This window comes from Oncorhynchus mykiss, chromosome 16 (genome assembly GCF_013265735.2).
Source record: "Oncorhynchus mykiss isolate Arlee chromosome 16, USDA_OmykA_1.1, whole genome shotgun sequence".
NCBI classification, from domain to species: Eukaryota; Metazoa; Chordata; class Actinopteri; order Salmoniformes; family Salmonidae; genus Oncorhynchus; species Oncorhynchus mykiss.
In genome coordinates this window covers 35150450-35178292 of record NC_048580.1, presented here as the reverse complement: position 1 = coordinate 35178292, position 27843 = coordinate 35150450, and the positions used below count along the sequence as shown (strand labels likewise).

General features: G+C 42.8%; 1 protein-coding gene across 2 annotated transcripts in view; it reads left to right on the top strand.

Moving 5' to 3' along the window:
- LOC110491863 (phosphatidylinositol 3,4,5-trisphosphate-dependent Rac exchanger 1 protein) overlaps positions 1-27843 on the top strand; it is a 148408-nt gene that overhangs the window by 91953 nt on the left and 28612 nt on the right. For both annotated transcript variants that reach the window (XR_005036510.1, XM_021565684.2), the window contains exons 15-22: positions 93-165; positions 3022-3167; positions 17993-18085; positions 19175-19323; positions 21302-21387; positions 22549-22688; positions 24704-24812; positions 24978-25162. Coding sequence is in view for 1 of the 2 variants with exons in the window: in XM_021565684.2 (XP_021421359.2) it covers positions 93-165; positions 3022-3167; positions 17993-18085; positions 19175-19323; positions 21302-21387; positions 22549-22688; positions 24704-24812; positions 24978-25162 (981 nt within the window). In the remaining variant the exon portion in view is untranslated. The remainder of the gene's footprint in view (positions 1-92; positions 166-3021; positions 3168-17992; positions 18086-19174; positions 19324-21301; positions 21388-22548; positions 22689-24703; positions 24813-24977; positions 25163-27843) is intronic.

Sequence of the window (27843 nt, the reverse complement as noted above, 5' to 3'; positions counted from 1 at the left end):
ACACACACACGCTCCCCACTGTGTCTACGAGGTGAAAACAACAAGTAAACAGGTGACACTCTTAATTGTGACTGCTTCATTCTGTTTCCAAGGGTGATTGTTCCACACGTGAGGAAGCGGTGACAATGGGGGTCGGACTGTGCAACAACGGCTTCATGCACCATGGTCAGTACAACACACACCAACGTCATGTGTTATAACTGACTGGAGGATATACACCAGGGATATTGCAGTACATTTTTCATCAGGCTCATGTTCCCCTGAGCAGATAGTCAGAGGGCAATAACATAATTTCATATAATTAATTTATGACAATGCTACAATGCATTTACTACCATAATAAGGGCATGTTGGGTCTGCAAAACCACTTTTGTAGGAAGATTCTACTGCTTGAGATCAAGTGTTTCTCTGAGCAGGATATTTTTCCAGAGAACATAATATACCTCTTGTTATACGATTCGGTTATCAATGATGGTATAATCAAAACATAACGTTTGACATTCACAATTTCTTCCTCATAGGTGTCAGTTGTCATACACATTCGGTTGTTTTCTTATAAACAATTAACACCTGGTATTGCATTGTCATATTTCTGTTTCATACTGTAACTGGCACTAGAAAGGTTTCCTATTCACATTGGAACGAATCCATAATTCCACTTCAGGCAAATTTTCACTTAATCATGCATGGATGTCAACGGGAGACTTCCACGTAAATTGGAGTTAAGTGCAAATTCGGACTTGCCCCATTTATGACAGTCAGTAAATGTAGAAGGTCGTCCCACATCCATACATTTGAGTCAAGTCAGACGACCATAGACCACAGTCAGACATACACTGAACGCAGGTGTTTGGCGTTTCCACACTCATGGTCTATGTCATAGCATTGACCCATTGAGCGTCTTTTAAAGGTCTTCCCAGAGCCCAAACATATCCCATAGCCTGGTTTGATTTAATTAGGTTAGACATTCCTGTTCTTGGTAGCTATTTCCTCGGGAACGTCGAACACACTCAAACCAGCATAATATACTACATGTCCCATGACGGACGGAGGCGTGCGTGCTGGCTGGCGGACGGAGGCGTGCGTGCGTGCTGGCTGGCGGACGGAGGCGTGCGTGCATGCTGGCTGGCGGACGGAGGCGTGCGTGCGTGCTGGCTGGCTGGCGGACGGAGGCGTGCGTGCGTGCTGGCTGGCGGACGGAGGCGTGCGTGCATGCTGGCTGGCTGGCGGACGGAGGCGTGCGTGCATGCTGGCTGGCTGGCGGACGGAGGCGTGCGTGCATGCTGGCTGGCGGACGGAGGCGTGCGTGCTGGCTGGCTGGCGGACGGAGGCGTGTTTTGATCGAAGCAATTTTGAAGCGTGGAATCAGACCAGCGTTGAACAGACCCGAGCATGGGCGTTTCCTGTTTTAGTTTCTGTCTATAGGCTGGGAGCAACAAAATGGAATCGTGGTCAGATTTGCTGAAATGAGGGCGAGGGAGGGCTTTGTATGCATTGCGGGAATTAGAGTAGCAATGATTCAGAATTTTGCCAGCCCGGGGTCGCGCAGGATACAAACAGCACTAGATTGAAATCATCAACGTATTGATAACATCTTTACTAATGCTGCAGAAATGTGCTTAAAAGCAGTATCCAGATTAATCGTATGTAGTGATCACAATATAGTAACCATCTAGGAAATCCAAAGTTCCAAAGGCTGGGCCTAATATAGTTTATAAGAGGTCATACAATAAGTTTTGTAAAGTTTTGTAAAGAATATTTGTTGGTCCGTGGTGTATAATGAGGAGCAACCAGACACTGCACTTGACACATTTATTAAATTGCTTATCCCAGTTACTAGTAAGCATACAGCCATTAAGAAAATGACTGTAAAAACTGTTAAATCCCTGTGGATTGATGCGGAATTGAAAAATGGTATGGTTGAAAGGGATGAGACAAAAGGAATGGCAAGTAAGTCTGGCTGCACAAACGATTGGATAATGTACTGCAAATTGAGAAATCATGTGACTAAACTAAATAAAAAGAAGACTCTACACTATGAAATAAAGATACATTACATAAGGAATGATAGTAAAAAGCTTTGGAGCACCTTCAATGACATTTGGGGAAAATAGGTCAACTCAGCTCCAACATTCATTGAACCAGGTGGCTCATTCTTTACAAAACCAACTGATATTGCTACAACTTAAGTAACTTTTTCATTGGCAAGATTAGCAAATTTAGGCTTGACATGCCAGCAACAAACGCTTACACTACACATCCAAGTATATCTGACCAAATTATGAAAGACAAGTCATTTTGAATTTGTTGTCTATCAACATTGACAAGCCACCAGGGTCTGACAACTTGGATGGAAAATTACTGAGGACAATGGCGGAAAATATTGCCACTCATATTTGCCATATCCTAAATATATCTTAAATGTCTGTCTAAACTACTGGCACACAGCTCAGACACCCATTCAGACACCCATGCATACCCCACAAGACACGCCACCAGAGGTCTCTTCACAGTCCCCAAGTCCAGAACAGACTATGGGAGGTGCACAGTACTACATGTAGCCATGACTACATAGAACTCTATTCCACATCAGGTAACTGATGCAGCAGTAGAATCCCCAAAAATTTAACAGATAAAAATACACCTTATAGAACAGCGGGGACTGTGAAGCAACACAAGCATAGGCACAGACACATGCATACCCACACATTATGACATGCGCACTATACACACACGTGCACATGGATTTTGTGTTGTCGATATGTGGTAGTGGAGTATGGGCCTGAGGGCACATACCTGGTGCGTTGTGAATTTTGTAATGAATGTATTGGAATGTTTTCTAAATTGTATAACTACCTTAATTTTGCCGGACCCCAGGAAGAGTAGCTGCTGCCTTGGGGATCCATAATAAATACAAATACAACCTAGGGAACAGGGTGACGTTCCTTTTCAGACGCAGACTCCGGTTAAAGATTTATTCAAGTGAACCACATTTATCTTCAGTTCAACTCTTTGTCACAGTTCTGGAGAAGACCGAGTTCAAAGACGAGTCGCAGTTCTTTCGTTTCTACGCCGACGAGGAGATGGAGGGTACCAACTCCAAGAGCAAGCAGCTGCAGCGCAACGACTTTAAGCTCATCGAGAACATCCTGGTCAAGTCCCTAGTGGTGAGTGTAATTACAGTGGTTCCTCCTTTAAAAGTTGCGAGCTTACGCTGCGGGATTTAGAGGTAACTTGTGGTTTAGTATGGTATCCTGCCACTTCATTGCTCCAGACCACCACAAGGGGGAGTTAGAGTACTGATTATGCTTTTGTGTGTCTCGAAGTGACAATGAATGGGCGACTTAAACCTAATTAGAAACTGATAATTGTGCACGACTTAAGTATTACTTACTAAAACTGTTACACTAAGGTTTTTATTATTTTATTTTGTGTTAGGATTATTTTGCTCTTACTGTATTACTGTAGGCCACTCGTTGTACAGCGCCTGAGCGCAATGAGCTAAAAGACAGCATAGCAGTGCAAGCTGTGTTGCTACGGATGCTGGTTCAATACCTGTGCTGGCCTTGACTGGGAGACCCATGAGATGACTGTAGGTTTTTGTTTTTTCTCCCCCTAAAATCAGAAATAAATAATTCTGAATAAAAAACTGGCTTAATTTACACATTAGTAACAATGGCTCACCCCATGTTCAAGAATGGACTTTTTCTCGCTCCTTTTACATTATTTGAAAACGAAATCCTCCTAAATATTTAAGGGGCATTGCACTAATAATGGCGCTGACTAGGTAAATGTTCCCGCTGTTCTGTTCTTAGTATCAGTCTGCACGTTCAAACTAAAACAATGTAACTAATAGCATCTTTATGCTTTCATTAATAAAATAATGATAAAAATACTCTTTCAATATGCCGATGTTTATTTAGTTATGGATCCATTCCCCGTCGGGGAATTGAACCCCGGTCTTCCGCATGCCTTGCCCACATGACATCGGGATTCTTAAGCTACATAGCCCAGTACTGTACTGCCGACCGTCACGTTGTGCAGCGCCATATTTTCCATTCCATCCTAATGGAAACCCAGAGGGTTTTTAGTTTTTTCTTGGAATAGAGAAACCATTATATTAATCAAATTAAATAAGCAAGTACCAGTCGAAAGTTTGAACACACCTACTCATTCCAGGATTTGTCTTTATCTTTACTCTTTTCTACATTGTAGAATAATAGTGAAGACCTCACAACTATGAAATAACACATGGAATCTGTTAAGAACAAATTATTTTTAACAAGGACAGCCTACCCCTTCCTCCACGTTGGGGAATTGAACCCTGGTGTCCTGCGTGCCTGCATTTCCATGTTTACTATAGTATGTATTGTAGGCTATGTTTACATGTCACACTGCACAGTAACCTAATAAACAAATGCAGGTGGCTTATCTTCTTTATTGCTTTATTATTCAAATGTAAAAGCATATACTGTACAGTACTGTATTTCTTCATCAGCATCTTTATTCTTTCGTTCATAAAATAATGATTAAAAATACTCTTTCAAAATGCAGATGTTGATTTAGTTATAGATCATAATGAATTACTATGGGAATAGATATCACTGATTTACAGAATTATTGGAACAAAGATGTCTAAGGAAGGCAAACAAATTGCTGGTTACTCAAATACTCTTTCAAACACACATGGTCACGTACAGCGTCATTGTGGCTATTAGCAGGGCTATATTTGGGCCTTTATTCAGATTACAATCGCTCACTGTCGTTTTTTTTAAACTAAATTATCTCAAATATCGTTACTTTTTTAAAAGCGATTTATTATTAATTAATTTAGAATTATATTAAAGCCCCTTAGGATCTGTGAGAATATCTAACGGAAAATGCCCATTAGAGATTCATTTAGAATCCTCCAATCCTCTAAATGTAATTATTGGTGGAGCGTTATGTAATTGAAAAAAAATATTTGTATATATACTGTAGGCCTACCATAGATGAAATGAGTATTGGTTACACTACAATTAGGGTGTGGAAATGTTATGCCCCTTAGATATTAATTTAGATTCCTCCAATCCTCTAATGCTGTAGCCCACTCCCGACCGTCACGTTGTACAGCGCAATATTTTCCATTCCAACACTGAGGGTTTCATTTTTCTCGGAATAGAAACACCATAATATAAATTTAATTAATTAAGCCAAATTTCTTAAAATCAGTCCCATGTACACCGTTATTCCAAAAAAGGTTTTAAATTCTCTATTACAGCCAATATTGAAGAATGTCAAATGCTTCTCAAAGTTGCCCTCTGGTGGTCAAACTAGCAACTAACTTGCATTAACGTAAAAATGTCTGACAATTAATTAATGTGCCATTGAATGCTGCTGCTGCAGTATGACACAACTTTTAAAGGAGGAACCACTCTACACACACAAGAATGTACACATACACACACAAGAATGTATCCCCACACACATGAATGCACACACACACACACACACATGAACGCACGCACACACATGAACGCAAACACATGAACGCACGCGCACACACGTACACGCACACACATGAACGCACGCGCACACACGTACACGCACACACATGAACGCACACACACACATGAACGCACGCACACTTACACGCACACACACACATGAACGCACGCACACGTACACACACGTACACGCACACACATGAACACACATAAATGTACACACACACACACACATGAACGTACACACACACATGAACGCACGCACACACACACACATGAACGCACGCACACTTACACGTACACGTACACGCACACTTACACAGACACACATGAACGCACGCACACGTACATGAACACACACACACACGCATGAACGCACACACACAAGCACATGAACGTACACACACACATGAATGTACACACACACACTCACACAAACACACAAGAATGCTCACACGTCCACACACGAACGTACACACACACACGCATGAACGCACACACACGCAAGCACATGAACGTACACACACACGTACACACATGAACGTACACACACATGAATGTACACACACACACACAAATGTGTACACACACACACACACACATAAGCATGAACACACCATACGCACACACATGAACGCACACACACACACACACACACACAAATGTACACACACACACACACATAAATGAGCACATACAGTGCCTTGCGAAAGTATTCCGCCCCCTTGAACTTTGCGACCTTTTGCCACATTTCAGGCTTCAAACATAAAGATATAAAACTGTATTTTTTTGTGAAGAATCAACAACAAGTGGGACACAATCATGAAGTGGAACGACATTTATTGGATATTTCAAACTTTTTTAACAAATCAAAAACTGAAAAATTGGGCGTGCAAAATTATTCAGCCCCCTTAAGTTAATACTTTGTAGCGCCACCTTTTGCTGTGATTACAGCTGTAAGTCGCTTGGGGTATGTCTCTATCAGTTTTGCACATCGAGAGACTTATTTTTTCCCATTCCTCCTTGCAAAACAGCTCGAGCTCAGTGAGGTTGGATGGAGAGCATTTGTGAACAGCAGTTTTCAGTTCTTTCCACAGATTCTCGATTGGATTCAGGTCTGGACTTTGACTTGGCCATTCTAACACCTGGATATGTTTATTTTTGAACCATTCCATTGTAGATTTTGCTTTATGTTTTGGATCAATGTCTTGTTGGAAGACAAATTTCCGTCCCAGTCTCAGGTCTTTTGCAGACTCCATCAGGTTTTCTTCCAGAATGGTCCTGTATTTGGCTCCATCCATCTTCCCATCAATTTTAACCATCTTCCCTGTCCCTGCTGAAGAAAAGCAGGCCCAAACCATGATGCTGCCACCACCATGTTTGACAGTGGGGATGGTGTGTTCAGCTGTGTTGCTTTTACGCCAAACGTAACGTTTTGCATTGTTGCCAAAAAGTTCATTTTTGGTTTCATCTGACCAGAGCACCTTCTTCCACATGTTTGATGTGTCTCCCAGGTGGCTTGTGGCAAACTTTAAACAACACTTTTTATGGATATCTTTAAGAAATGGCTTTCTTCTTGCCACTCTTCCATAAAGGCCAGATTTGTGCAATATATGACTGATTGTTTTCCTATGGACAGAGTCTCCCACCTCAGCTGTAGATCTCTGCAGTTCATCCAGAGTGATCATGGGCCTCTTGGCTGCATCTCTGATCAGTCTTCTCCTTGTATGAGCTGAAAGTTTAGAGGGACGGCCAGGTCTTGGTAGATTTGCAGTGGTCTGATACTCCTTCCATTTCAATATTATCGCTTGCACAGTGCTCCTTGGGATGTTTAAAGCTTGGGAAATCTTTTTGTATTCAAATCCGGCTTTAAACTTCTTCACAACAGTATCTCGGACCTGCCTGGTGTGTTCCTTGTTCTTCATGATGCTCTCTGCGCTTTTAACGGACCTCTGAGACTATCACAGTGCAGGCGCATTTATACGGAGACTTGATTACACACAGGTGGATTGTATTTATCATCATTAGTCATTTAGGTCAACATTGGATCATTCAGAGATCCTCACTGAACTTCTGGAGAGAGTTTGCTGCACTGAAAGTAAAGGGGCTGAATAATTTTGCACGCCCAATTTTTCAGTTTTTGATTTGTTAAAAAAGTTCTAAATATCCAATAAATGTCGTTCCACTTCATGATTGTGTCCCACTTGTTGTTGATTCTTCACAAAAAAATACAGTTTTATATCTTTATGTTTGAAGCCTGAAATGTGGCAAAAGGTCGCAAAGTTCAAGGGGGCCGAATACTTTCGCAAGGCACTGTACTTGTGTGAACGTAACAGCACTGTACATTGTTACCAGTCAGTAATTCATTGAATGGTTTGTCCGCTGCTGTAACAATAAGCTGTCACACAGTGGTATTTAGAGGAGCAGGTTTTTGACTTCCCCAGAAGTCTGGGCATGATCAGAAACAGCCATGTTCTTCACTCTGCAAGGCCCAAGTGTGTGTGTGCGTATGTTTGTGTGATGACTTTAACCACATCTGGCTGTGGGTATCAGAGAGCACTTGGAGACATCTCATCCCCTCAGTGTCTGATGCAGCTTAAAACATCTCCTTTGAAGATGAGACAGGGCTTTGAAGTCCAACTGATCCATTAATGGCAGATGTCTTTGGGAAATCAGCAGTGTGTGTTTCGGTGTGTGTAAGGAAGTCTCATAGGATGCGAGCATCAGGAAGAACAATTCAAACTAATGAGTTCAGTCGCTTTTGAGGAGACATACACTTGACAGTTTGCTCATATTCAAACCGAACATTTGACAACATTAGTTCCGATAAAACGGTTGTGGCGAAATCTGCACAGAGCCTTCACCGTGCACTGCCACTTTAAGAGCGCATGAGCAGTAAGGAAGAAGAATATAAAGAGAGCTCGTTCAGCTCTTTGGGGAGGGGCTCTTTGGTGGCGCGACAGTTTGATTGTGGGTGCTGTGCTGCAGAAGTTTTGTTTGTGTTCAGCGTGTGTAGTTTATAGAGTATTTAACTCAATCATCGGTGTAATCGCTCTAGGTCGTGGTTGTTTTAGTTTGGAACCACGCCCGTTATGGATCGCATGGATTAGTAGCAACATTGTTGCGAAGCTTTAACATACAAACCATCGGACAGTCAGACAGTACACCTGCACGCCTGAAGACCACAGCTAAGATCTCTCTTGTTCTCTTTCTCTTTTTCTCTTCCCTCTATCGTTCCAGTGCTTTACCCTGCAACAGACTCTCTATTTTTCCAATGCACTTCCTATTGAAGTTCATTAGAGCTGGACTATTATTGCCCTGCCTGAAGTATTTGGACATTTCAGTTAAAAGGGAGGTTGCTTGCAAATTGTGTATTGTTATGTGAACTGTATTGAGATGTACTAATGACATGTGGCCGAGAAGACTGGACATTTTTAAGGCCTTTGTGTCGATGAACACCCCCCCACATTCATACCCTCTGCACTCATCCACTAGAAAATAATACAGATTATTGCAAATCCTATGTTGATGACTGGGTTCGTTCTTGTATGAAGTTGCTGTTGAATTGCTATGCCATTATTAGTATTAGTATTATTGTATGAGGTATTCTTGTTGCGGTTACCCCTGTGCTGTGATGTGGGTTTTATATGGTGTGTATTCTTTTTTCTCTCCACTGGCTATCTGGTAAACAGGCTACCCTCTAGGCAGTCTCTTCTGCTGATGTGTGTGGGTCTGGTAGTGGTTCTCTCTAGTCTACTCTTTTCCTTTCGGCATGGTTAATACCTGCCTGGCGCCCGAACAAAAGCTTTCTTTACCCCTCTCTAATAAATACCGCTACACGGTTAAGATATAAATATCTTATATAATACAATATATATAAGGAAAATCAAGTATCAACACCCACAAACGGTCATGAGTTCAGTTGAAATGGATATAATTATTTTCTCCACGGGGGTAATTTCAGAAAGATGTTCCAAGAGAGGAGCCGTAACGTTACGTGTTTCCATGCGTGAGCCGCACTTAGAATTGAATTAACCCCCCCAACTGTGTGTGAAGATGGTAATTACGAATGGCTCTCCTATCCAATCAAATCTGATTCAAATAAAATGTTGTCACTAACAGTGAAATGCTTACTTATGGGGCCTTCCCAACAAATGCAGAGAGAAAATTAAAAAGAATAATAAATACACAATGAGTAACGACAACTTCCCTATATATACACGGGATACCAGTATCGAGTCAATGTGCAGGGGTACGAAGTACAGTTGAAGTCGGAAGTTTACACACACCTTAGCCAAATACATTTCAACTCAGTATTTCACAATTCCTGACATTTAATCCTAGTAAGAATTCCCTGACTTAGGTCAGTTAGGATCACCACTTTATTTTAAGAGTGTGAAATGTCAGAATAATAGTAGAGTGATTTATTTCAGCTTTTATTTCTTTCATATTCCCAGTGGGTCAGAAGTTTACATACACTCAATTAGTATTTGGTAGCATTGCCTTTAAATTGTTTAACTTGGGTCAAATGTTTTGGGTAGCCTTCCACAAGCTTCCCACAATAAATTGGGTGAATTTTGGCCCATTCCTCCTGACAGAGCTGGTGTAATTGAGTCAGGTTTGTAGGCCTCCTTGCTCGCACACACTTTTTCAGTTCTGCCGACAAATTTTCTATAGGATTGAGGTCAGGGCTTTGATGGCCACTCCAATATCTTGACTTTGTTGTCCTTAAGCTATTTTGCCACAACTTTGGAAGTATGCTTGGTGTCATTGTCCATTTGGAAGACCCATTTGCGACCAAGATTTAACTTCCTGACTGATGTCTTGAGATGTTGCTTCAATAGATCCACATAATTGTCCATCCTCATGATGCCTTCTATTTTGTGAAGTGCACCAGTCCCTCCTGCAGAAAAGCACCCCCACAACATGATGCTGCTACCCACGTGATTCACGGTTAGGATGGTGTTCTTCGGCTTGCAAGCCTCCCCCTTTTTCCTCCAAACATAACAATGGTCATTATCGCCAAACAGTTCTATTTTTGTTTCATCCGACCAGAGGACATTTCCCCAAAAAGTACGATCTTTGTCCCCATGTGCAGTTGCAAACCGTAGTCTGGCTTTTTTTATGGCGGTTTTGGAGCAGTGGCTTCTTCCTTCCTGAGCAGCCTTACAGGATATGTCGATATAGGACTCGTTTTACTGTGGATATAGATACTTTTGTACCTGTTTCCTCCAGCATCTTCACAAGGTCCTGAACTGCTGTTCTGGAATTGATTTGCACTTTTCGCACCAAAACACATTCATCTTTAGGAGACGATGCATTTCCTTCCTGAGCGGTATGATGGCTACGTGGTCCCATGGTGTTTATACTTGCATACTATTGTTTGTTCAGATGAACGTGGTACCTTCAGGCATTTGGAAATAGCTCCCAATAATGAACCAGACTTGTGAGGTCTACAATTTCAACAAGGTCTTGGCTGATTTCTTTTGATTTTCCCATGATGTCAAGCTGAGTTTGAAAGTAGGTCTTGAAATACATCCACAGGTACACCTCCAATTGTCTCAAAAGATGTCAATTAGCCTATAAGAAGCTTCTAAAGCCATGACATAATTTTCTGGAATTTTCCAAGCTGTTTAAAGGCACAACTCTGACCCACTGGAATTGTGATACATTGAATTTTAATTGAAATAATCTGTCTGTAAACAATTGTTGGGGAAATTACTTGTCATACACAAAGTAGGTGTCCTAACCGACTTGCCAAAACTATAGTTTGTTAACAAGAAATGTGTGGAGAGGTATATATGCACATATAACTAGGAATAAACTGACTAGGTAACAGAATAGATAATAAACAGTAGCAGCAGCATATATGATGAGTCAAAAGAGTTTGTGCAAAAAAGGTCCCAACAAATTGTGCTGTTGTGTTTTTCTCACTTTTTTTGTAACTTAATTTGTACATCATGTTTCTGCCACCGTCTCATATGACTGAAAAGTGCTTCTAGATATTCAGGACAGCGATTTATCATCTTGGACTGGAAGAATACTTTTTCTATAACGAGCCGGACACAAATGATTTACTTCAGACATCTGACAAGGCCCTCATCCCCATCATTCACAGGAGAAAGAGGCGGAGATATCGGGGACTTAGGTCTGGGTGCCTTGTAAGGATCCGACAGAGAGTGGGTAATCTGCCTTTACCATCGGTCGTATTAGCCAACGTACAATCATTGGATAATAAAATGGTCGACCTACGATGACCTTTATTTTCTACCAATGGGACATTAAAACTGTAATATCTTGTGTTTCACTGAGTTGTGGCTGAATGACGACATGAATAACATGCATCTGGCGGCTTTACACTGTATCGGCAAGATCGAACAGCAGCCTCTGGTAAGACAAGGGTTCTGTGTATATTTGTAAACAACAGCTGGTGCATGAAATCTAATAGTAAGGATGTCTTGAGGTTTTGCCCGCCTGAGGTAGAGCATCTCATGATAAGCTGTAGACCACACTATTTACCAAGAGATTTTTCATCTATATTCTTCATAGTTGTCTATTTACCACCACAAACTGATCCTGGCACTAACACCGCACTCAATGAGCTGTATAGGGCCATAAGCAAACAGGAAAATGCTCATCCAGAGGCGGCGCTCCTACTGGCCGGGGACTTTAATGCAGGGAAACTTAAATCCGGTTTACCAAATTTCTTCCAGGATGTTAAATGTACAACCAGAGGGGAAAACAATCTTAGACCACCTTTACTCCACACACAGAGACGGGTACAAAGCCATTCAATACTTAGTGCATTGGTACATCTTGCCACGTGGTAGCAGAGAGAACAGTCTATGACTTGGGTGGCTGGAGTATTTGACAATTAAAAAAATAAATATACATTTTTTCAATTATTTTTCTCCCTTTTTTTTCTCCCCAATTTCATGGTATCCAATTGTTAGTGGTTACTGTCGTCTCATCGCTACAACCCTACAACTCGGGAGAGGCAAAGGTCGAGAGCCATGTGTCCTCCAAAACACAACCCAACCAAGCCGCACTGCTTCTTAACACAGAGCTCATCCAACCCGGAAGCCAGCTGCACCAATGTGTCGGAGGAAACACTGTACACCTAGCGACCTGGTCAGCGTGCACTGCGCCCTGCCCTCCACAGGAGTCTCGTGAGGAGACAAGAATATCCCTGCCGGCCAAACCCTCCCTAACCCAGACGATGCTAGGCCAATTGTGAGTCGCCCCATGGACCTCCCGGTCGCGGCCGGCTGCGACAGAGCCTGAGCTCGAGTATTTTACAATTTATAGTGACTCCTCTGACACTACCTTGTATAGAGGTCCTGGATGGCAGGGAGCTCAGCCCCAGTGATGTACTGGTCTGCACACACTACCCTCTGTAGCACCTTGCGGTTGGATGCCGAGCAGTTGTCATACCAAGCGGTGATGCAGCCAGTCAAGAAGCTCTCAATGGTGCAGCTGTAGAACATTTTGAGGATCTGAGGGCCCATTCCAAATCTTTTCATCCTCCTGAGGGGGAAGAGGCATTGTCGTACCCTCTTCACAAATGTGTTGGTGTGTGTGGACCATGCTAATTCCTTAGTGATGTGGATACTGAGAACTTGAAGCTCTCGACCTGCTCCACTAAAGCCCTGTTGATTTGGATGGGGGCATGCTCAGCCCTGCGTTTCCTGTAATCCACTATCAGCTCCTTTGTCTAGCTGATGTTGAGGGAGAGGTTGTTATAACTGACCTCCTCAATATAGTCTGTCTTATCATCATCTGTGATCAGGCCTACCACCGTCGTGTTGTCAGCAAACCTATTGATGGTGTTGGAGTCGTGCGCGGCCACGCAGTCATGGGTGAACAGGTATTACAGGAGGGGACTGAACATGCATACCTGAGGGGTGCCCGTGTTGAGGGTCAGCGTGGCGGATGTGTTCCCTAACCTCACCACCTGGGGGCGGCCATTCAGGAATTCCAGTATCTAGTTGCAGATAGAGGTGTTCAGTTGCAGGGTCCTGAGCTTAGTGGTGAGCTTTAAAGGCACTATGGTGTTCAATGTTGAGCTGTAGACAATGAACAGCATTCTCACATAGGTGTTCCTCTTGTCCAGGTGGAAAAGGGCAATAGAGATTGCGTCATCTGTAGATCTGTTGCATTACAGGTGTAGCGAAAACAAGCATTCTGCTAAATATGTGTATATGACCAATATAATTGGATTTGTTTTGATGGGGTGGTATGCGAATTGGACTGTGTTTGGGATGATGGTGTTGATGTAAGCCATGACCAGCGTTTCAAAACATTTCATGGCTACCAAGTTGAGTACTACAGGACTATAGTAATTTTGAAAGGTCCACTTGGCATTCTTGTGCACAGGGACTATGGTGGTGTTCTTGAAACATATAGGTATTACAGACTGGGTCAGGGAGAGGTTGAAAATGTCAGTGAAGACACTTGCCAGCTGGTCAGCGCATGCTCTGAGTATGCGTCCTGGTAATCCGTCAGTCCCCGAGGCCTTGTGAATGTTAACCTGTTTAAAAGTCTTAATCACATTGGCTACAGAGAGCGAGATCACACAATCATCCGGAACAGCTGGTACTCTTATGCATGGTTCAGTGTTGCTTGCCTCGAAGTGAGCATAAAAGGCATTTAGCTCATCTGATAGGGTCACATCACTGGGTGGTTGGGTTTCCCATTGTAATCTGTGATGGTTTGCAAGGCTCTTAGTCCTATTTTGATCCTTAGCCTGTTTGATGGCTCGTCGGAGGTCATAGTGGATTTCTTATAAGCTTCCGGATTGGTGTCCTGCTCCTTGAAAGCTGCAGCTCTAGCCTTTAGCTCATAGCGGATGTTGCCTCTAATTCATGTCTTCTGGTTGAGATATGTACGTACGGTCATTGTGGGGATAACATCATTAATGCTCTTATTAACCTGTCTGGCACCAGTGGGACGGTAGCGTCCCACCTCGACAACAGCAAGGGAAATTGCAGGTCGCCAAATTCAAAACAGAAATCCCATAATTAAAATTCCTCAAACATACAAGTATTATCCACCATTTTAAAGATAAACTTCTTGTAAATCCAACCACAGTGTCCGAGGCTATGTTAGGTCAGCGCCTAGTCACAGAAAACCGTACAGACATTTTCCAGCCAAGGAGAGGGCTCACAAAAGTCAGAAATAGCGATTTAAATTCATCACTAACCTTTGATCTTCATCAGATGGCACTCACAGGACTTCATGTTACACAATAAATGTGTGTTTTGTTCAATAAAGTTCAACTTTATGTCCAAAAACCTCAGTTTTGTTGGTGCGTTTTAGTTCAGTAATCCAAAGGCACAATGCGCGCCTTCAACATCCAGTAAATAATATTTCAACCGGACAAAAGCTTCATCAATAGAAAAGGTAAACATGAAATGCGCGCTCCCGATCACGCGCTTGGCTCATGTCTGGAAATTTCCACTGCCCACTCATTGAAAGTGCTGTATCTCCCTAATTTTTCAGAGTCAAAGCCTGAAACAATGCCTAAAGACTGGTCACATGTAGTGGAAGCCATAGAGATTGTGAACTGGGTCCTAAGTCTTTGTATGGTGGATAGGCTTTCAATGGAAAAACAGCCTTTCAAAGTAATAGTACTTCCTGGTTGGATTTTCCTCAGGTTTATGCCTGCCATATCAGTTCTGTTATACTCAGACATTATTTGAACAGTTTTGGAAACTTTTTAGAGTGTTTTCTATCCAAATCTACTAATTATATGCATATCCTAGCATCTGGGCCTGAGGAGCAGGCAGTTTATTTTGGGCACGCTTTTCATCCAATCTTCCGAATGCTGCCCCCTACCCGAGTGAAGTTAATGAAGCCGGGACGGATGTGGTGAATGTTAGCCGATGAATCCTGGAACATATTCCAGTCTGTGCTAGTGAAGCTGTCCTGTAGATTAGCATCCGCTTTATCTGACCATTTCCATATTGAGCATCACTGGTACTTCCTGTTTTGAGTTTTTGCTTTAATCAAAATATAGCATTATGGTCAGATTTGCCAAATGGAGGGCAAGCCTTCTATGTGTTTCTGTATGTGGAGTAAAGGTAGTCTAGAGTTTTATTGCCTCTTGTTGCACAGGTGACCTTCTGGTAAATATGAGGTCAAACTGATTTCAGTTTCCCTGCATTAAAATGACTGGCCATGAGATATGTATTTTCTTGTTTGCCTATACAGCTTGTTGAGTGCGGTCTTAGTGCCAGAATCGGTTAGTCTCGTGGTAAATAGACAGCTATGAAAGATATATTGCTTAACCTCTCTGGGATATGTGGTACGCTAGCGTCCCACCTGCCCAAAAGCCAGGGAAAATGCAGGGCACCAAATTCAATTAAATTACTATAAAAATCAAACTTTCATTAAATCACATGCAAGATAGCAAATTAAAGCTACACTTGTTGTGAATCCAGCCAACATGTCAGATTTTCAAAAAGGCATTTCAGCGAAAGCAAACTATGCTATTATCTGAGGATAGCACCTCCGTAAACAAAGAGAAAGCATATTTCAACCCTGCAGGCACGACACAAAACGCAGAAATAAAAATATAATTCATGCCTTACCTTTGACAAGCTTCTTTTGTTGAAACTCCAATATGTCCCATAAACATCACAAATTGTCCTTTTGTTCGATTAATTCCATCTATATATATATATATATATACCCAAAATGTCCATTTTATTTGGTGTTTTTGATCCAGAAAAACACTGGTTCCAACTTGAGCAACGTGACTACAAAATATCTCAAGTTACCTGTAAACTTTGCCAAAACATTTCAAACTACTTTTGTAATACAACTTTAGGTATTTTGTAATGTAAATAATCAATAAAATTGAAGACGGGATGGTCTGTGTTCAATACAGGAGTCAAACAAACTGTAGCATGCTTTCTGGTCACGCACCTCTATCTAATAGTACACTTCAAGTGACCCTTGTTCAAGATGGCCGTACTTCTTCATTACACAAAGGAAAAACCTCAACCAATTTCTAAAGACTGTGGACATCCAGTGGAAGCGATAGGAACTGCAAGAAGGTACCTTATAAATCTGGATTCCCAATGAAAACTCATTGAAAAGAGTGACCTCAAAAAAATAAAATCTGAATGGTTTGTCCTTGGGGTTTCGCCTGCTATCCCAATCTACTAATAATATGCATATCTTATCTTCTGGTGATGAGTAGCAGGCAGTTGAATTTGGACATGCATTTCATCCGGACGTGAAAATACTGCCCCCTGTCACCAAGAAGTTAATAGTATGGTCTGCAGCCTATCATGAACTATTCTAACTCAAGCGAGCAAGAACTTGACTGTTTTTAACATTAGAAATCGTTGCACCTGCTGTTAAGAAATAGACACAACCCTCCTCCGTTCGTCTAACCTGGGGCTGCTGTCCGGTCTTAAAGATGTATTATCCAGATGTATTATCCATATCCATACCATCAATGAGATGTGCATTGTCCTTGTTCAGCCACAACTACGAGAAACTTTGAATATTACAGTTCTTCAGGTCCCATTGATAGGATAGTCTCAAACGGAGCTCCTCCGGTTCCTTCTCTAGTGACTGTATGTTCTCCAATAGAACGGAAGGTAGAGGTGGTTTATTTGCTCACCAACGTTGTCTCGTCAGGGTACTGGCTCGTCTGCCTCTTTTGCATCGTCGCTTCCTCTTTCGAGTCTGGGGCATTAGGGCCTGGTATGGAGTAAGCTGAACGTCCAGAGCTGCCGACTTGTTTAAGTAGAAATTGTCATCCAGATCAAGGTTAGTGATCGCATTCTGATGTCCAGAAGCTGTTTTCGATAATAGGAAATGATGGTGGAGACATTATGTAGATGTAAGTGTTAAAAAAACACACAAAATATCAGAATTGTCACATTTACCAACAGGTGCTGGAAGAATGAGTGGAATTTCGAATCCCCTTAACCCCTTAAGAAAAGGGCTGGAAACTGGAGTTACATTGCCAGGCTAACATTAACGCATTAGCTTTCCCTAGTGTTTCTTCAGAAGAAGAAAGTAGGAAGTAGACATGATTCCCCATCCCCAATGATTAGCTCAAATGCTAATCCTTTCTAGTCCTTCCAGCCATGATTGAAGTGATGGACCCCAACACACACACTGCTCTTTGACTCTGCAGAGCCCATTGTTTTAGCCGTTCTCCTGTTACCAGTCTCCTCAGACGGGCGTTAGCGATAGCCATCTTATCACAAACATGCAGAAGGGAAGTAACCCCCACCTTGCATTTGGCGACTCTCCCGTTATTGCTCTGTAATGGAATAGACCCAAATAAACCCAAATGTGATTTACGTATTTTGCGCAGGCCTGTCATTGCCATTGTGTCATTCGTTTGTTATTGACTGCACAGAGAGTGCCAGATAAAATGTCCTGATTTTGTTGGTTCGTTGTTCTGATGCATGAATGAATGAATCAATGTCGGTCAATGCCTTCTAAGCTCCTTTGTTGATGTTTTTTTTGTCTCCCCATAGATCCACCCGGAGGAGGAAGACTACGGCTTTGAGATTGAGGAGAAGAACAAGGCCATCGTGGTGAGGTCTGTCACCAGGGGCTCTCACGCTGAGGTGAGGAGTCTATAAACACTCACACATAGACACGTAAAAGACACACATAGATGACGACATACACACCCACCTATGCTTCCTCCTCCTTACTGACAGAGCCCGTTAGTCCCAGTGTGTGAGACAGTGGGGACTTTATTCTCAGTGTGAGGATCAGAGCTGTTAGACATGCCTGCTCACATTCTCCCCACTGCCATCTCAGCTCTCTCTCTCTCTGTGTGTGATGTGTGTGTGTGTGTGGGGGGGGGGGGGGGGGGATCCCTGAGGAAGGGATTGGTAAACACAGTCTTACAGCACTCCTTCCCTAACTGTCTCTGTGTTCCTTAATATCTTACTCCCCTCCCTCGCTGCCTGCCCACTCCAACTCACTCCTCCTGCCCTAAGGCCTACAGTTGTACCATCATCCTTACAGTTCCTAAAATGAACCTCTCACACTCCCTCTGTCCCCTACCCTATTTTTCCTCCCTCTCGTTTCCACTCCATCTCACTCCTCCTCATCCCCCTTCTATTCCTCCCCTCCTCTGCTCCAGACAGTGCCAGTGTAGTTGGGCCCTGGCTGACACAGAGCGTGTGTATCCGAGACTGTCCAAACAATGAGTCCGTCTGTGTGTGTGCGTTGTGAATGAGGCTCAGCTGATTCCCAGAGCCCAGTGGGGGAAAAAAAACCTGGGAGAGCCAGGGACTCCGGGAGTGTTGCGGGGAGAATACCGAACACACAAATGTGAAAACGCACGCAGGCTCACTCACTCACTCAGTGGGCCGCTGTGCCTTCCTGTTCTGGGCTGTCCTCCAGAGCCAGCCCCCCAGACAACCAAAGCCAAGTGTCATACTGGTGGATCTGGTCCCTGTGTCCTGGGCTAGCCAGAGAGGATATAAAGGCTGCCGTGGGAAGAGCTGTGTTTTTGATCATTTAGATGTTATTTTTATGCTATTTCCATCACTTATCCAGGTTTTATAAGTGAAATCTGGTAGAAAATTGTTCATACTATTTTACATCTGAAAAACAAAATGGACACTGACATACCAGAAATGAAGAGACAACCTACCCTGATGTTTCGCCGTTGTTGTCTCTCTCTCCATCCTCCCCTCCAGATGGCGGGGCTGCAGGAGGGCAGGAAGATCTTCACCATCAACGAGGACCTGGTGTTTCTCAGGCCCTTCCAGGAGGTGGAGACCATGATCAGCCAGGCCTTCTGCATCCGCCGCTCCTTACGCCTGCTGGTCAACACCAAGGCCAAGGAGTGAGTACACAGGCATGTGTATACACACAGACAAGTATCCTCCACACACCTACACTAGTGGCAGTCGGTGCTGTTTAAGATGAGGGAGGACGATAAGTTTTTTTATGAGCAAGGCCTTATTTCTATTACAGCATATTGGAAGACTGTCGTATTCCATTCATCCAGCGTAATGTTTAGGCTACTTCATGATACTCAAATTGTTCCTATATCCATCATGCGGTTGGCTACAAAATAGCCTGTGAATGAAAGTTAACAATGTATGTGAACAGGTAGGGAGAAATTTGAGTCAAGGTGACAGACATTGACACATTCAATACCGCCTTGCACAATCTTACCTGCATCTAGCTGATCTAGTGTGTAGGCATTAGTCCACCAGTTGCAAGCGAGTTTCTATTGAACAGGTATGTTTATCCCTGTTTTTGTTCTGTTTGCTTCTGTTTAAGAAACATTTTTCAACAGAATCGGCGGAATGAATACACACCTGATCACATGCAAGGGTGTGTCGAGTAATCAGAGAAAACGAGTATCGTAACGCATATGGGCAATTTTCTGGATCAGATTACATTAGTATCGGGAAAAATAATACTTTACAAAAGCAGTGCACTGGGCCTTTACTAGTTCTCCATTAGCAGACCCATATAGCCTTCTGAATTGCACCCCCAAAAATAGAGCGCCTAAATATAACTCAGTTTATTGCATAAATGGTGCATGGATTTGAATGAATTCCAGTGTAGGCTAATCCGTGTGTAAACTATGACACAATGTAAATGGAGAAGGCTAAAACGTGGTCAGCAGCAGATCAAAATGGCAGCACCAAGTCTCTGGGTGAACGGAGGTGTTCACGGTGCTGTCATTCAATATCCTTTATTTACCCTGTTCGCACAGGAAGGTTGCATTTTGGCTTCTGCTCAGATGGCTGAAGCGAGCGGGGAACACATGCAGCACACACATACCACCGGCTACAGACCTACCACAGATCTTACTTGCAGTGCTGTAGTGCTATTTCTGTAGATGAGGGAGCGCACAACTTGCCTATATATACACGGGGTACCAGTATCGAGTCAATGTGCAAGGGTACGAAGTACAGTTGAAGTTGGAAGTTTACATACACCTTAGCCAAATACATTTAAACTCAGTTTTTCACAATTCCTGACATTTAATCCTAGTAAAAATTCCCTGTTTTAGGTCAGTTAGGATCACCACTTTATTTTAAAAATGTGAAATGTCAGAAAAATAGTGATTTATTTCAGCTTTTATTTCTTTCATCACATTCCCAGTGGGTCAGAAGTTTACATACACTCAATTAGTATTTGGTAGCACTGCCTTTAAATTGTTTAACTTGGGTCAAAAGTTTCAGGAAGCCTTCCACAAGCTTCTCACAATAAGTTGGGTGAATTTTGGCCCATTCCTCCTGACAGAGCTGGTGTAGGTTGGTCAGGTTTGTATGCCTCCTTGCTCGCACACGCTTTTTCAGTTCTGCCCACTTTCTCTCTCTTTGAGTCAATTACTAACCACATTTTATGTGCTGCAGTGCTAGTTAGCTGAAGCTTATGCTGTCAGGACTAGATTAATTTTCTGATCCTTTGATTGGATGGACAACATGTCAGTTCATGCTGTAAGAGCTTTGATGTCATAATTACTGTGGAAGTCTATGGAAAAGGGGGGTGAGAAAGACAAGCCTCCTAGGTTTTGTATTGAAGTCAATGTACGCAGAGGAGGATGGAAACTACCTGTCCTCCGGCTACAACATGATGCTACCTTATAAAATGCTGTTGAGGCGGCTACAGTAGCCTTCATTGCAGAACAGTGTGTTTTAATAAAATATTTGGTGACGTGAATATATTAAGTATAGTTTTATCTAAAAAGGGTTAACTTTTTTAATGTTTCACTATTGTTTTAAATTCACTGGCGCTGGTCCTCCCCTTCCTCCTCTGAGGAGCCTCTACTGACCTACACACACACACTCTCGTTGTTATAGGATTGTGAAGATTCCAGACACTCCCTATGCCCTGTCCTTCAAACTCAGTGGCTCTGCCCCACCTCATGTACATGCAGTAAGGAAAGGTGAGTAACAACCTCTCTGATTGGGAAAGGGGGATACCTAGTCAGTTGTACAACTGAATGCATTGAACTGAAATGTGTCTTCCACATTTAACCCAACTCTTCTGATTGGGAAAGGTACGGGGGGCTTCCTTAATCATAATTAAATTATAGGATGACGCGTTACCTGCCAGCCATGCACCTGTTAACTTCAGTTCAAGTTTCTTGAGGCTCTGCTCTTTAGGACCACATGTTGGCCAGGCTATGGTCAAAGTACGTTTAAAAAGGAAAGAAAAAACACAGATTTACAACTGAGTCACGAGCAAGGGATCGGTCCAAATGTGTAAAACAGTTGGTTAAGGAAGGAGGAAACATGACCGCCTATTTTCTGCTGCGTTGAGGGAGAAGGAGTCACGACCCGGGGTCTTGCTTCTCTTTTATTATGTCAGAGGGAGCTCATACACTCTGATCTGAACAGACACACGCATGCTCCTTTCAGCTACTGGCCCCATAGGAGTTTCTGAATGATATCATACTCCCCAGCTCCCTCTCTCTTCTCCTAAATCAGGATCCTGGTTGACGGCTGGGATTTGGTTGGTTTGGGTTGGCTGCTTAACTGAAGTTATGAAGTCGTGTGCTTAGTGTGAGCTGGATCACTGGGGAAATTATGCTAGGCCTGTTTTTTTTTAAACAGGACAGGATATCTGTTCTTATTTTAGGGCACAGCTAAAGTGTTACCAGACAACTTATTTGAGGACCAAAACAATATAGGAACTTTAATTATTATTAAACACATAGCTTTCTAATAATTATGATGCTTTTATCCAAAGCGACATAATGTGTGCTTACATTTTATGTATCGGTGGTCCCGGGAATTGAACCCAAAACCCTGGTATTGCTAATGCCATGCTTTACCACCTAAGCCACACACCTATCTACTTCTGAGATGCGCAGATGGTCTTGGACATGCCTTATTCTCTGAAGATGATAAAAACAGATAGGATCTCCAAATAAAATAGAATTAGCTAAATATGTACAGAATGGACCAGATAAGGATACATTGTACACATGCTGTTATTATAGAAAAACACTCATTCAACATGCATACATTCTGTGACATCGGTGGTTACAGGATTACACATAAGAACTGTGTCCCTGACCACTTTGACCCCTGCGTGATTATAGGGTCGGAGGCGGCGGTGGCAGGCCTCCAGCCAGGTCAGTGCATCCTGAAGGTGAATGGCAACAACATGAACCATAGCGACTACCAGGAGGTCCTGGAGCACTTCACCTCCCACCACGACCAGCAGGATCAGCCCGACATGGTGAGACATAGTTTGCGTGCAGAGCTACTGGATCCATACATACATGGGACTCCCTACTTGGAAAACAGGGTTCAATCCCTGTCTCATCCCCCTCTGATTCCTACTGTCTGTCAACAAAGCATTCAAATACATGGGGAGAGTCTCTTTTTTTTAAGAAAGAGACATTTGACGACAAACATTGTTTTAGTACTTTACACACAATATTAGGGAAACATACATGATCAGAGATTCAACCATGATGGCATTAGCCTAATGTACCATTGTGACTTTTCTACCAGTGTCAAGACGTGTTTCAATCAAACTACTGTAGTGTGTTCCCTTCTACAGTGTCACATGCAAGGGTTTGACTGGTTTAATGCATCACAACAAGGGTTCTTCTTCATCCTCAATTTCACTCTTCTATTGTTTACAGTGAACTGCCGATATACCTACTTTTCCCCTTGTTTTTATTTTCCTACTGTGACATATTTTGGCTTTATCGGCTTGGGACAGTGCAGGGTATACTATGGAGCAGAGGTGAGACCAAGTCATTGTTTTACAAGTCACAAGTAAGTCTCAAGTCTTAGCACTCAAGTCCCAAGTCCAGTCCCAAGTCAAGACAGGCAAGTCCCAAGTCAAGACCGTTAAGTGTCAAGTCTCAAGTCCTAAACTTTGAGTTTCGAGTATAACAAATACATTTTATATTTCTATGGAAATACATGGGTAGCCATGAGAAAGACCCCCCCCCAATTGTGATCAACTATCGAGGTTCGCTATGGGGCGAAATCAGGTGATGGATGCTTGTACACAATCGTATAACCTCAATAGCCCAACCTTGATTTAGGAACATCAGGCAGGATTTAGGCTACTAACTGCCTAGCCAGTTGTAGCTCAATCTTGGGTGCAATGATCACGTTCCCGCACTGATTGTGTGGAGGCTCATTGATTTAATGTTACGCTAGCCTACATGACAATAGCAAAGTAATAAAATCAATAGCTGTCGGCTATATTCGCCACGCCTTACCATTCTTTGTGCAGCTTCAAATGCCGAACAAAATTGGAAATTGTTGCGTCGCCGTCTAATTTTCTTCCTGATTCTTTTGCAAGTTGCAATCCATTTTTTGTTGATACAGCGTCATCTTTATATCCGAAAATAATATTTAATAATTATAATAATAATATATTTTTCATCTTTCCAAGGGCTCCATCTGAATTCCCCCGCAGACGTTCCTCTGCACTGCCACGCACAACTTTTTCTCCGCTGGCACAATTTGATTGGCTGCTGTCAAACTGTAATCCGATAAATGAAGAGTTGATGCGCTGCACACTTTTTTTTATAGCATATTTTTATATATTTGGGCTTGGGGAGGGTATCAAATCAGGTCGAGTCAAAAGGCTCATGTCCAAGTTAAGTCACAAGTCATTGGTGAAAGTCGAGTTGCAAGTCATCATATTTGTGACTCGAGTCTGACTCGTACACACCTCTGCTATGGAGTGCTTTTATTAGAAGCTCCTTTGTTGATGTTTACTCTGGCTCCTCTTGTCCAATCCCCTGCTTTGTTGATGTTTAACCTGGCTCCTCCTGTCCCATCCCCTGCTTTGTTGATGTTTACCCTGGCTCCTCCTGTTCAATCCCCTGTTTTGTTGATGTTTAACTTGGCTCCTCCTGTCCAATCCCCTGCTTTGTTGATGTTTAACCTGGCTCCTCCTGTCCAATCCCCTGCTTTGTTGATGTTTAACCCTTGCTCCTCCTGTCCAATCCCCTGCTTTGTTGATGTTTAACCTGGCTCCTCCTGTCCAATCCCCTGCTTTGTTGATGTTTAACCTGGCTTAACTCTGTTTGGAGCACATCCTAATGTCTCTTTTACTTCATTCACACACAACTTCTTTAACTGCCAGAGAAGCACATGTGATTCCAAACACACTCTTGCACAGAAACCTAGACACACACTTGAATGTATGCACGCATATTATACACCTAGAGACACAAACACACCAGTGTTTGACCCTGGTGTGTCCTCCATGTGTCCTGTCAGTGTCAGTGGGTGTACCGTGCGTTTGAGGACGTGGAGGGGGGCTCGTTCAAGGCCTGCACAGAAGAGAAATGCTCAGACATAGATGAGGAGCACGGCAGGAACGGAACAGGTACTGTACACCACCTCACCGTGTGTGTGTGAGAGATAGAGAAAGATTGGGAATGGATCAGGTACCTTACACTTCTATAGTGAGATTGTGTATGTTTGTGTCTGTCTGCTAACAGCTGTGTACATGAAAGTAGGTACTCCAAAAGCGTCTCTTTGTCCGATCCAGACTACAGGGGGGGCCTGAGCCAGCTGTCTCTGTCTGATGACACGGTGCCCCTGGTGAGCATGACGGTGGACAACGTGCACCTGGAGCACGGCGTGGTGTACGAGTATGTCAGTACAGCTGGCATCAAGTGCCATGTCCTGGAGAAGATGGTGGAGCCCAAGGGCTGCTTCAGCCTTACTGCGAAGGTACAGCACATGTACACTGTTTTTGTAGTATTAGCATGCCAACACTACGCTTATCATGCTAGCAGCAGTATGTGGTTCATTTTCATGTTTTTATTGTGATGTACGCTAGCACAATGACATGCTTTTCTTGCTTGCTCTTTCCCAACAATGCAGTATATACAGTGGGGCAAAAAAGTATTTAGTCAGCCACCAATTGTGCAAGTTCTCCCACTTAAAAAGATGAGAGGCCTGTAATTTTCATTATAGGTACACTATGACAGACAAAATGGGAAAAAAAATCCAGAAAATCACATTGTAGGATTTTTAATGAATTTATTTGCAAATTATGGTGGAAAATAAGTATTTGGTCAATAACAAATGTTTATCTCAATACTTTGTTATATACCCTTTGTTGGCAATGACAGAGGTCAAACATTTTCTGCAAGTCTTCACAAGGTTTTCACACACTGTTGCTGGTATTTTGGCCCATTCCTCAATGCAGATCTCATCTAGAGCAGTTTTGTTTTGGGGCTGTTGCTGGGCGACACAGACTTTCAACTCCCTCCAAAGATTTTCTATGGGGTTGAGATCTGGAGACTGGCTAGGCCACTCCAGGACCTTGAAATGCTTCTTACGAAGCCACTCCTTCATGCCCGGGCGGTGTGTTTGGGATCATTGTCATGATGAAAGACCCAGCCACGTTTCATCTTCAATGCCCTTGCTGATGGAAGGAGGTTTTCACTCAAAATCTCACGATACATGGCCCCATTCATTCTTTCCTTTACATGGATCAGTTGTCCTGGTCCCTATGCAGAAAAACAGCCCCAAAGAATGATGTTTCCACCCCCATGCTTCACAGTAGTTATGGTGTTCTTTGGATGCAACTCAGCATCTTTGTCCTCCAAACACGACAAGTTGAGTTTTTACCAAAAAGTTATATTTTGGTTTCATCTGACCATATGACATTCTCCCAAACTTCTTCTGGATCATCCAAATGCTCTCTAGCAAACTTCAGACGGGCCTGGACATGTACTGGCTTAAGCAGGGGGACACGTCTGGCACTGCAGGATTTGAGTCCCTGGCGGCGTAGTGTGTTACTGATGGTAGGCTTTGTTACTTTGGTCCCAGTTCTCTGCAGGTCATTCACTAGGTCCCCCCGTGTGGTTCTGGGATTTTTGCTCACCGTTCTTGTGATCATTTTGACCCCACGGGGTGAGATCTTGCGAGGAGCCCCAGATCGAGGGAGAATATCAGTGGTCTTGTATGTCTTCCATTTCCTAATAATTGCTCCCACAGTTGATTTCTTCAAACCAAGCTGCTTACCTATTGCAGATTCAGTCTTCCCAGCCTGGTACAGGTCTACAATTTTGTTTCTGGTGTCCTTTGACAGCTCTTTGGTCTTGGCCATAGTGGAGTTTGGAGTGTGACTGTTTGAGGTTGTGGACAGGTGTCTTTTATACTGATGACAAGTTCAAACAGGTGCCATTAAAACAGGTAACGAGTGGAGGACAGAGGAGCCTCTTCCTCTTTCTGGCCCTCTGCGAGAGCCAGAAATCTTGCTTGTTTGTAGGTGACCAAATACTTATTTTCCACCATAATTTGCAAATAAATTCATAAAAAATCCTACAATGTGTTTTTCTGGATTTTTTTTCTCATTTTGTCTGTCATAGTTGAAGTGTACCTATGATGAAAATTACAGGCCTCATCTTTTTAAGTGGGAGAACTTGCACAATTGGTGGCTGACTAAATACTTTTTTGCCCCACTGTATATTTTTTAAGTAGAACAAAAACACTAGAAATAGGAAGAACACGAATCAGTAAGAAACCTATATACAGGGTAAGTGCAAACACCATATTTATCATGTGCAGGGATACTGGGGTGGCAGGGTTAGATATGTACAGTTGAAGTCGGAAGTTTACATACACCTTAGCCAAATACATTTCAACTCAGTTTTTTACAATTCCTGACATTTAATCCTAGTAAAAATCACCTGTCTTAGGTCAGTTAGAATCACCACTTTTTATTTTAAGAATGTAACCAGGTAGGCCAGTTGAGAACAAGTTCTCATTTACTGCGACCTGGCCAAGATAAAGCAAAGCAGTGCGACACAAACCACAACACGGAGTTACACATGGGATAAAAAAACATACAGTCAATAATACAATAGAAAAAGTCTATATACAGTGTGTGCAAAAAAGATATATACACGGGACACGACGAAGACGTCTGACTGCTATGCCATCTTGGAGTAGAGAGAATTATTTCTTTCAGCTTTTATTTCCTTCATCACCCCGTGGGTCAGAAGTTTACATACACTCAATTAGTATTTCGTAGCATTGCCTTTAAATTGTTTAACTTGGGTCAAATGTTTCGGTAGCCTTCCACAAGCTTCCCACAAGTTGGTTGAATTTTGGCCCATTCCGCCTGATAGAGCTGATGTAACTGAGTCAGGTTTGTAGGCCTCCTTGCTCGTACACACTTTTTCAATTCTGCCCACAAATGACTCGTCACGCTCAAAGTAGATGTCTTATCCGACTTACCAAAACTATAGTTTGTTAACAAGAAATGTGTGGAGTGGTTGAAAAACAAGTTTTAGTGACTCCAACCTAAGTGTATGTTAACTTCCGACTTTAACTGTATAGGGGTAAGGTGACTAGGCATCAGGATATATGATAAACAGAGTAGCAGCAGCGTAGATGAT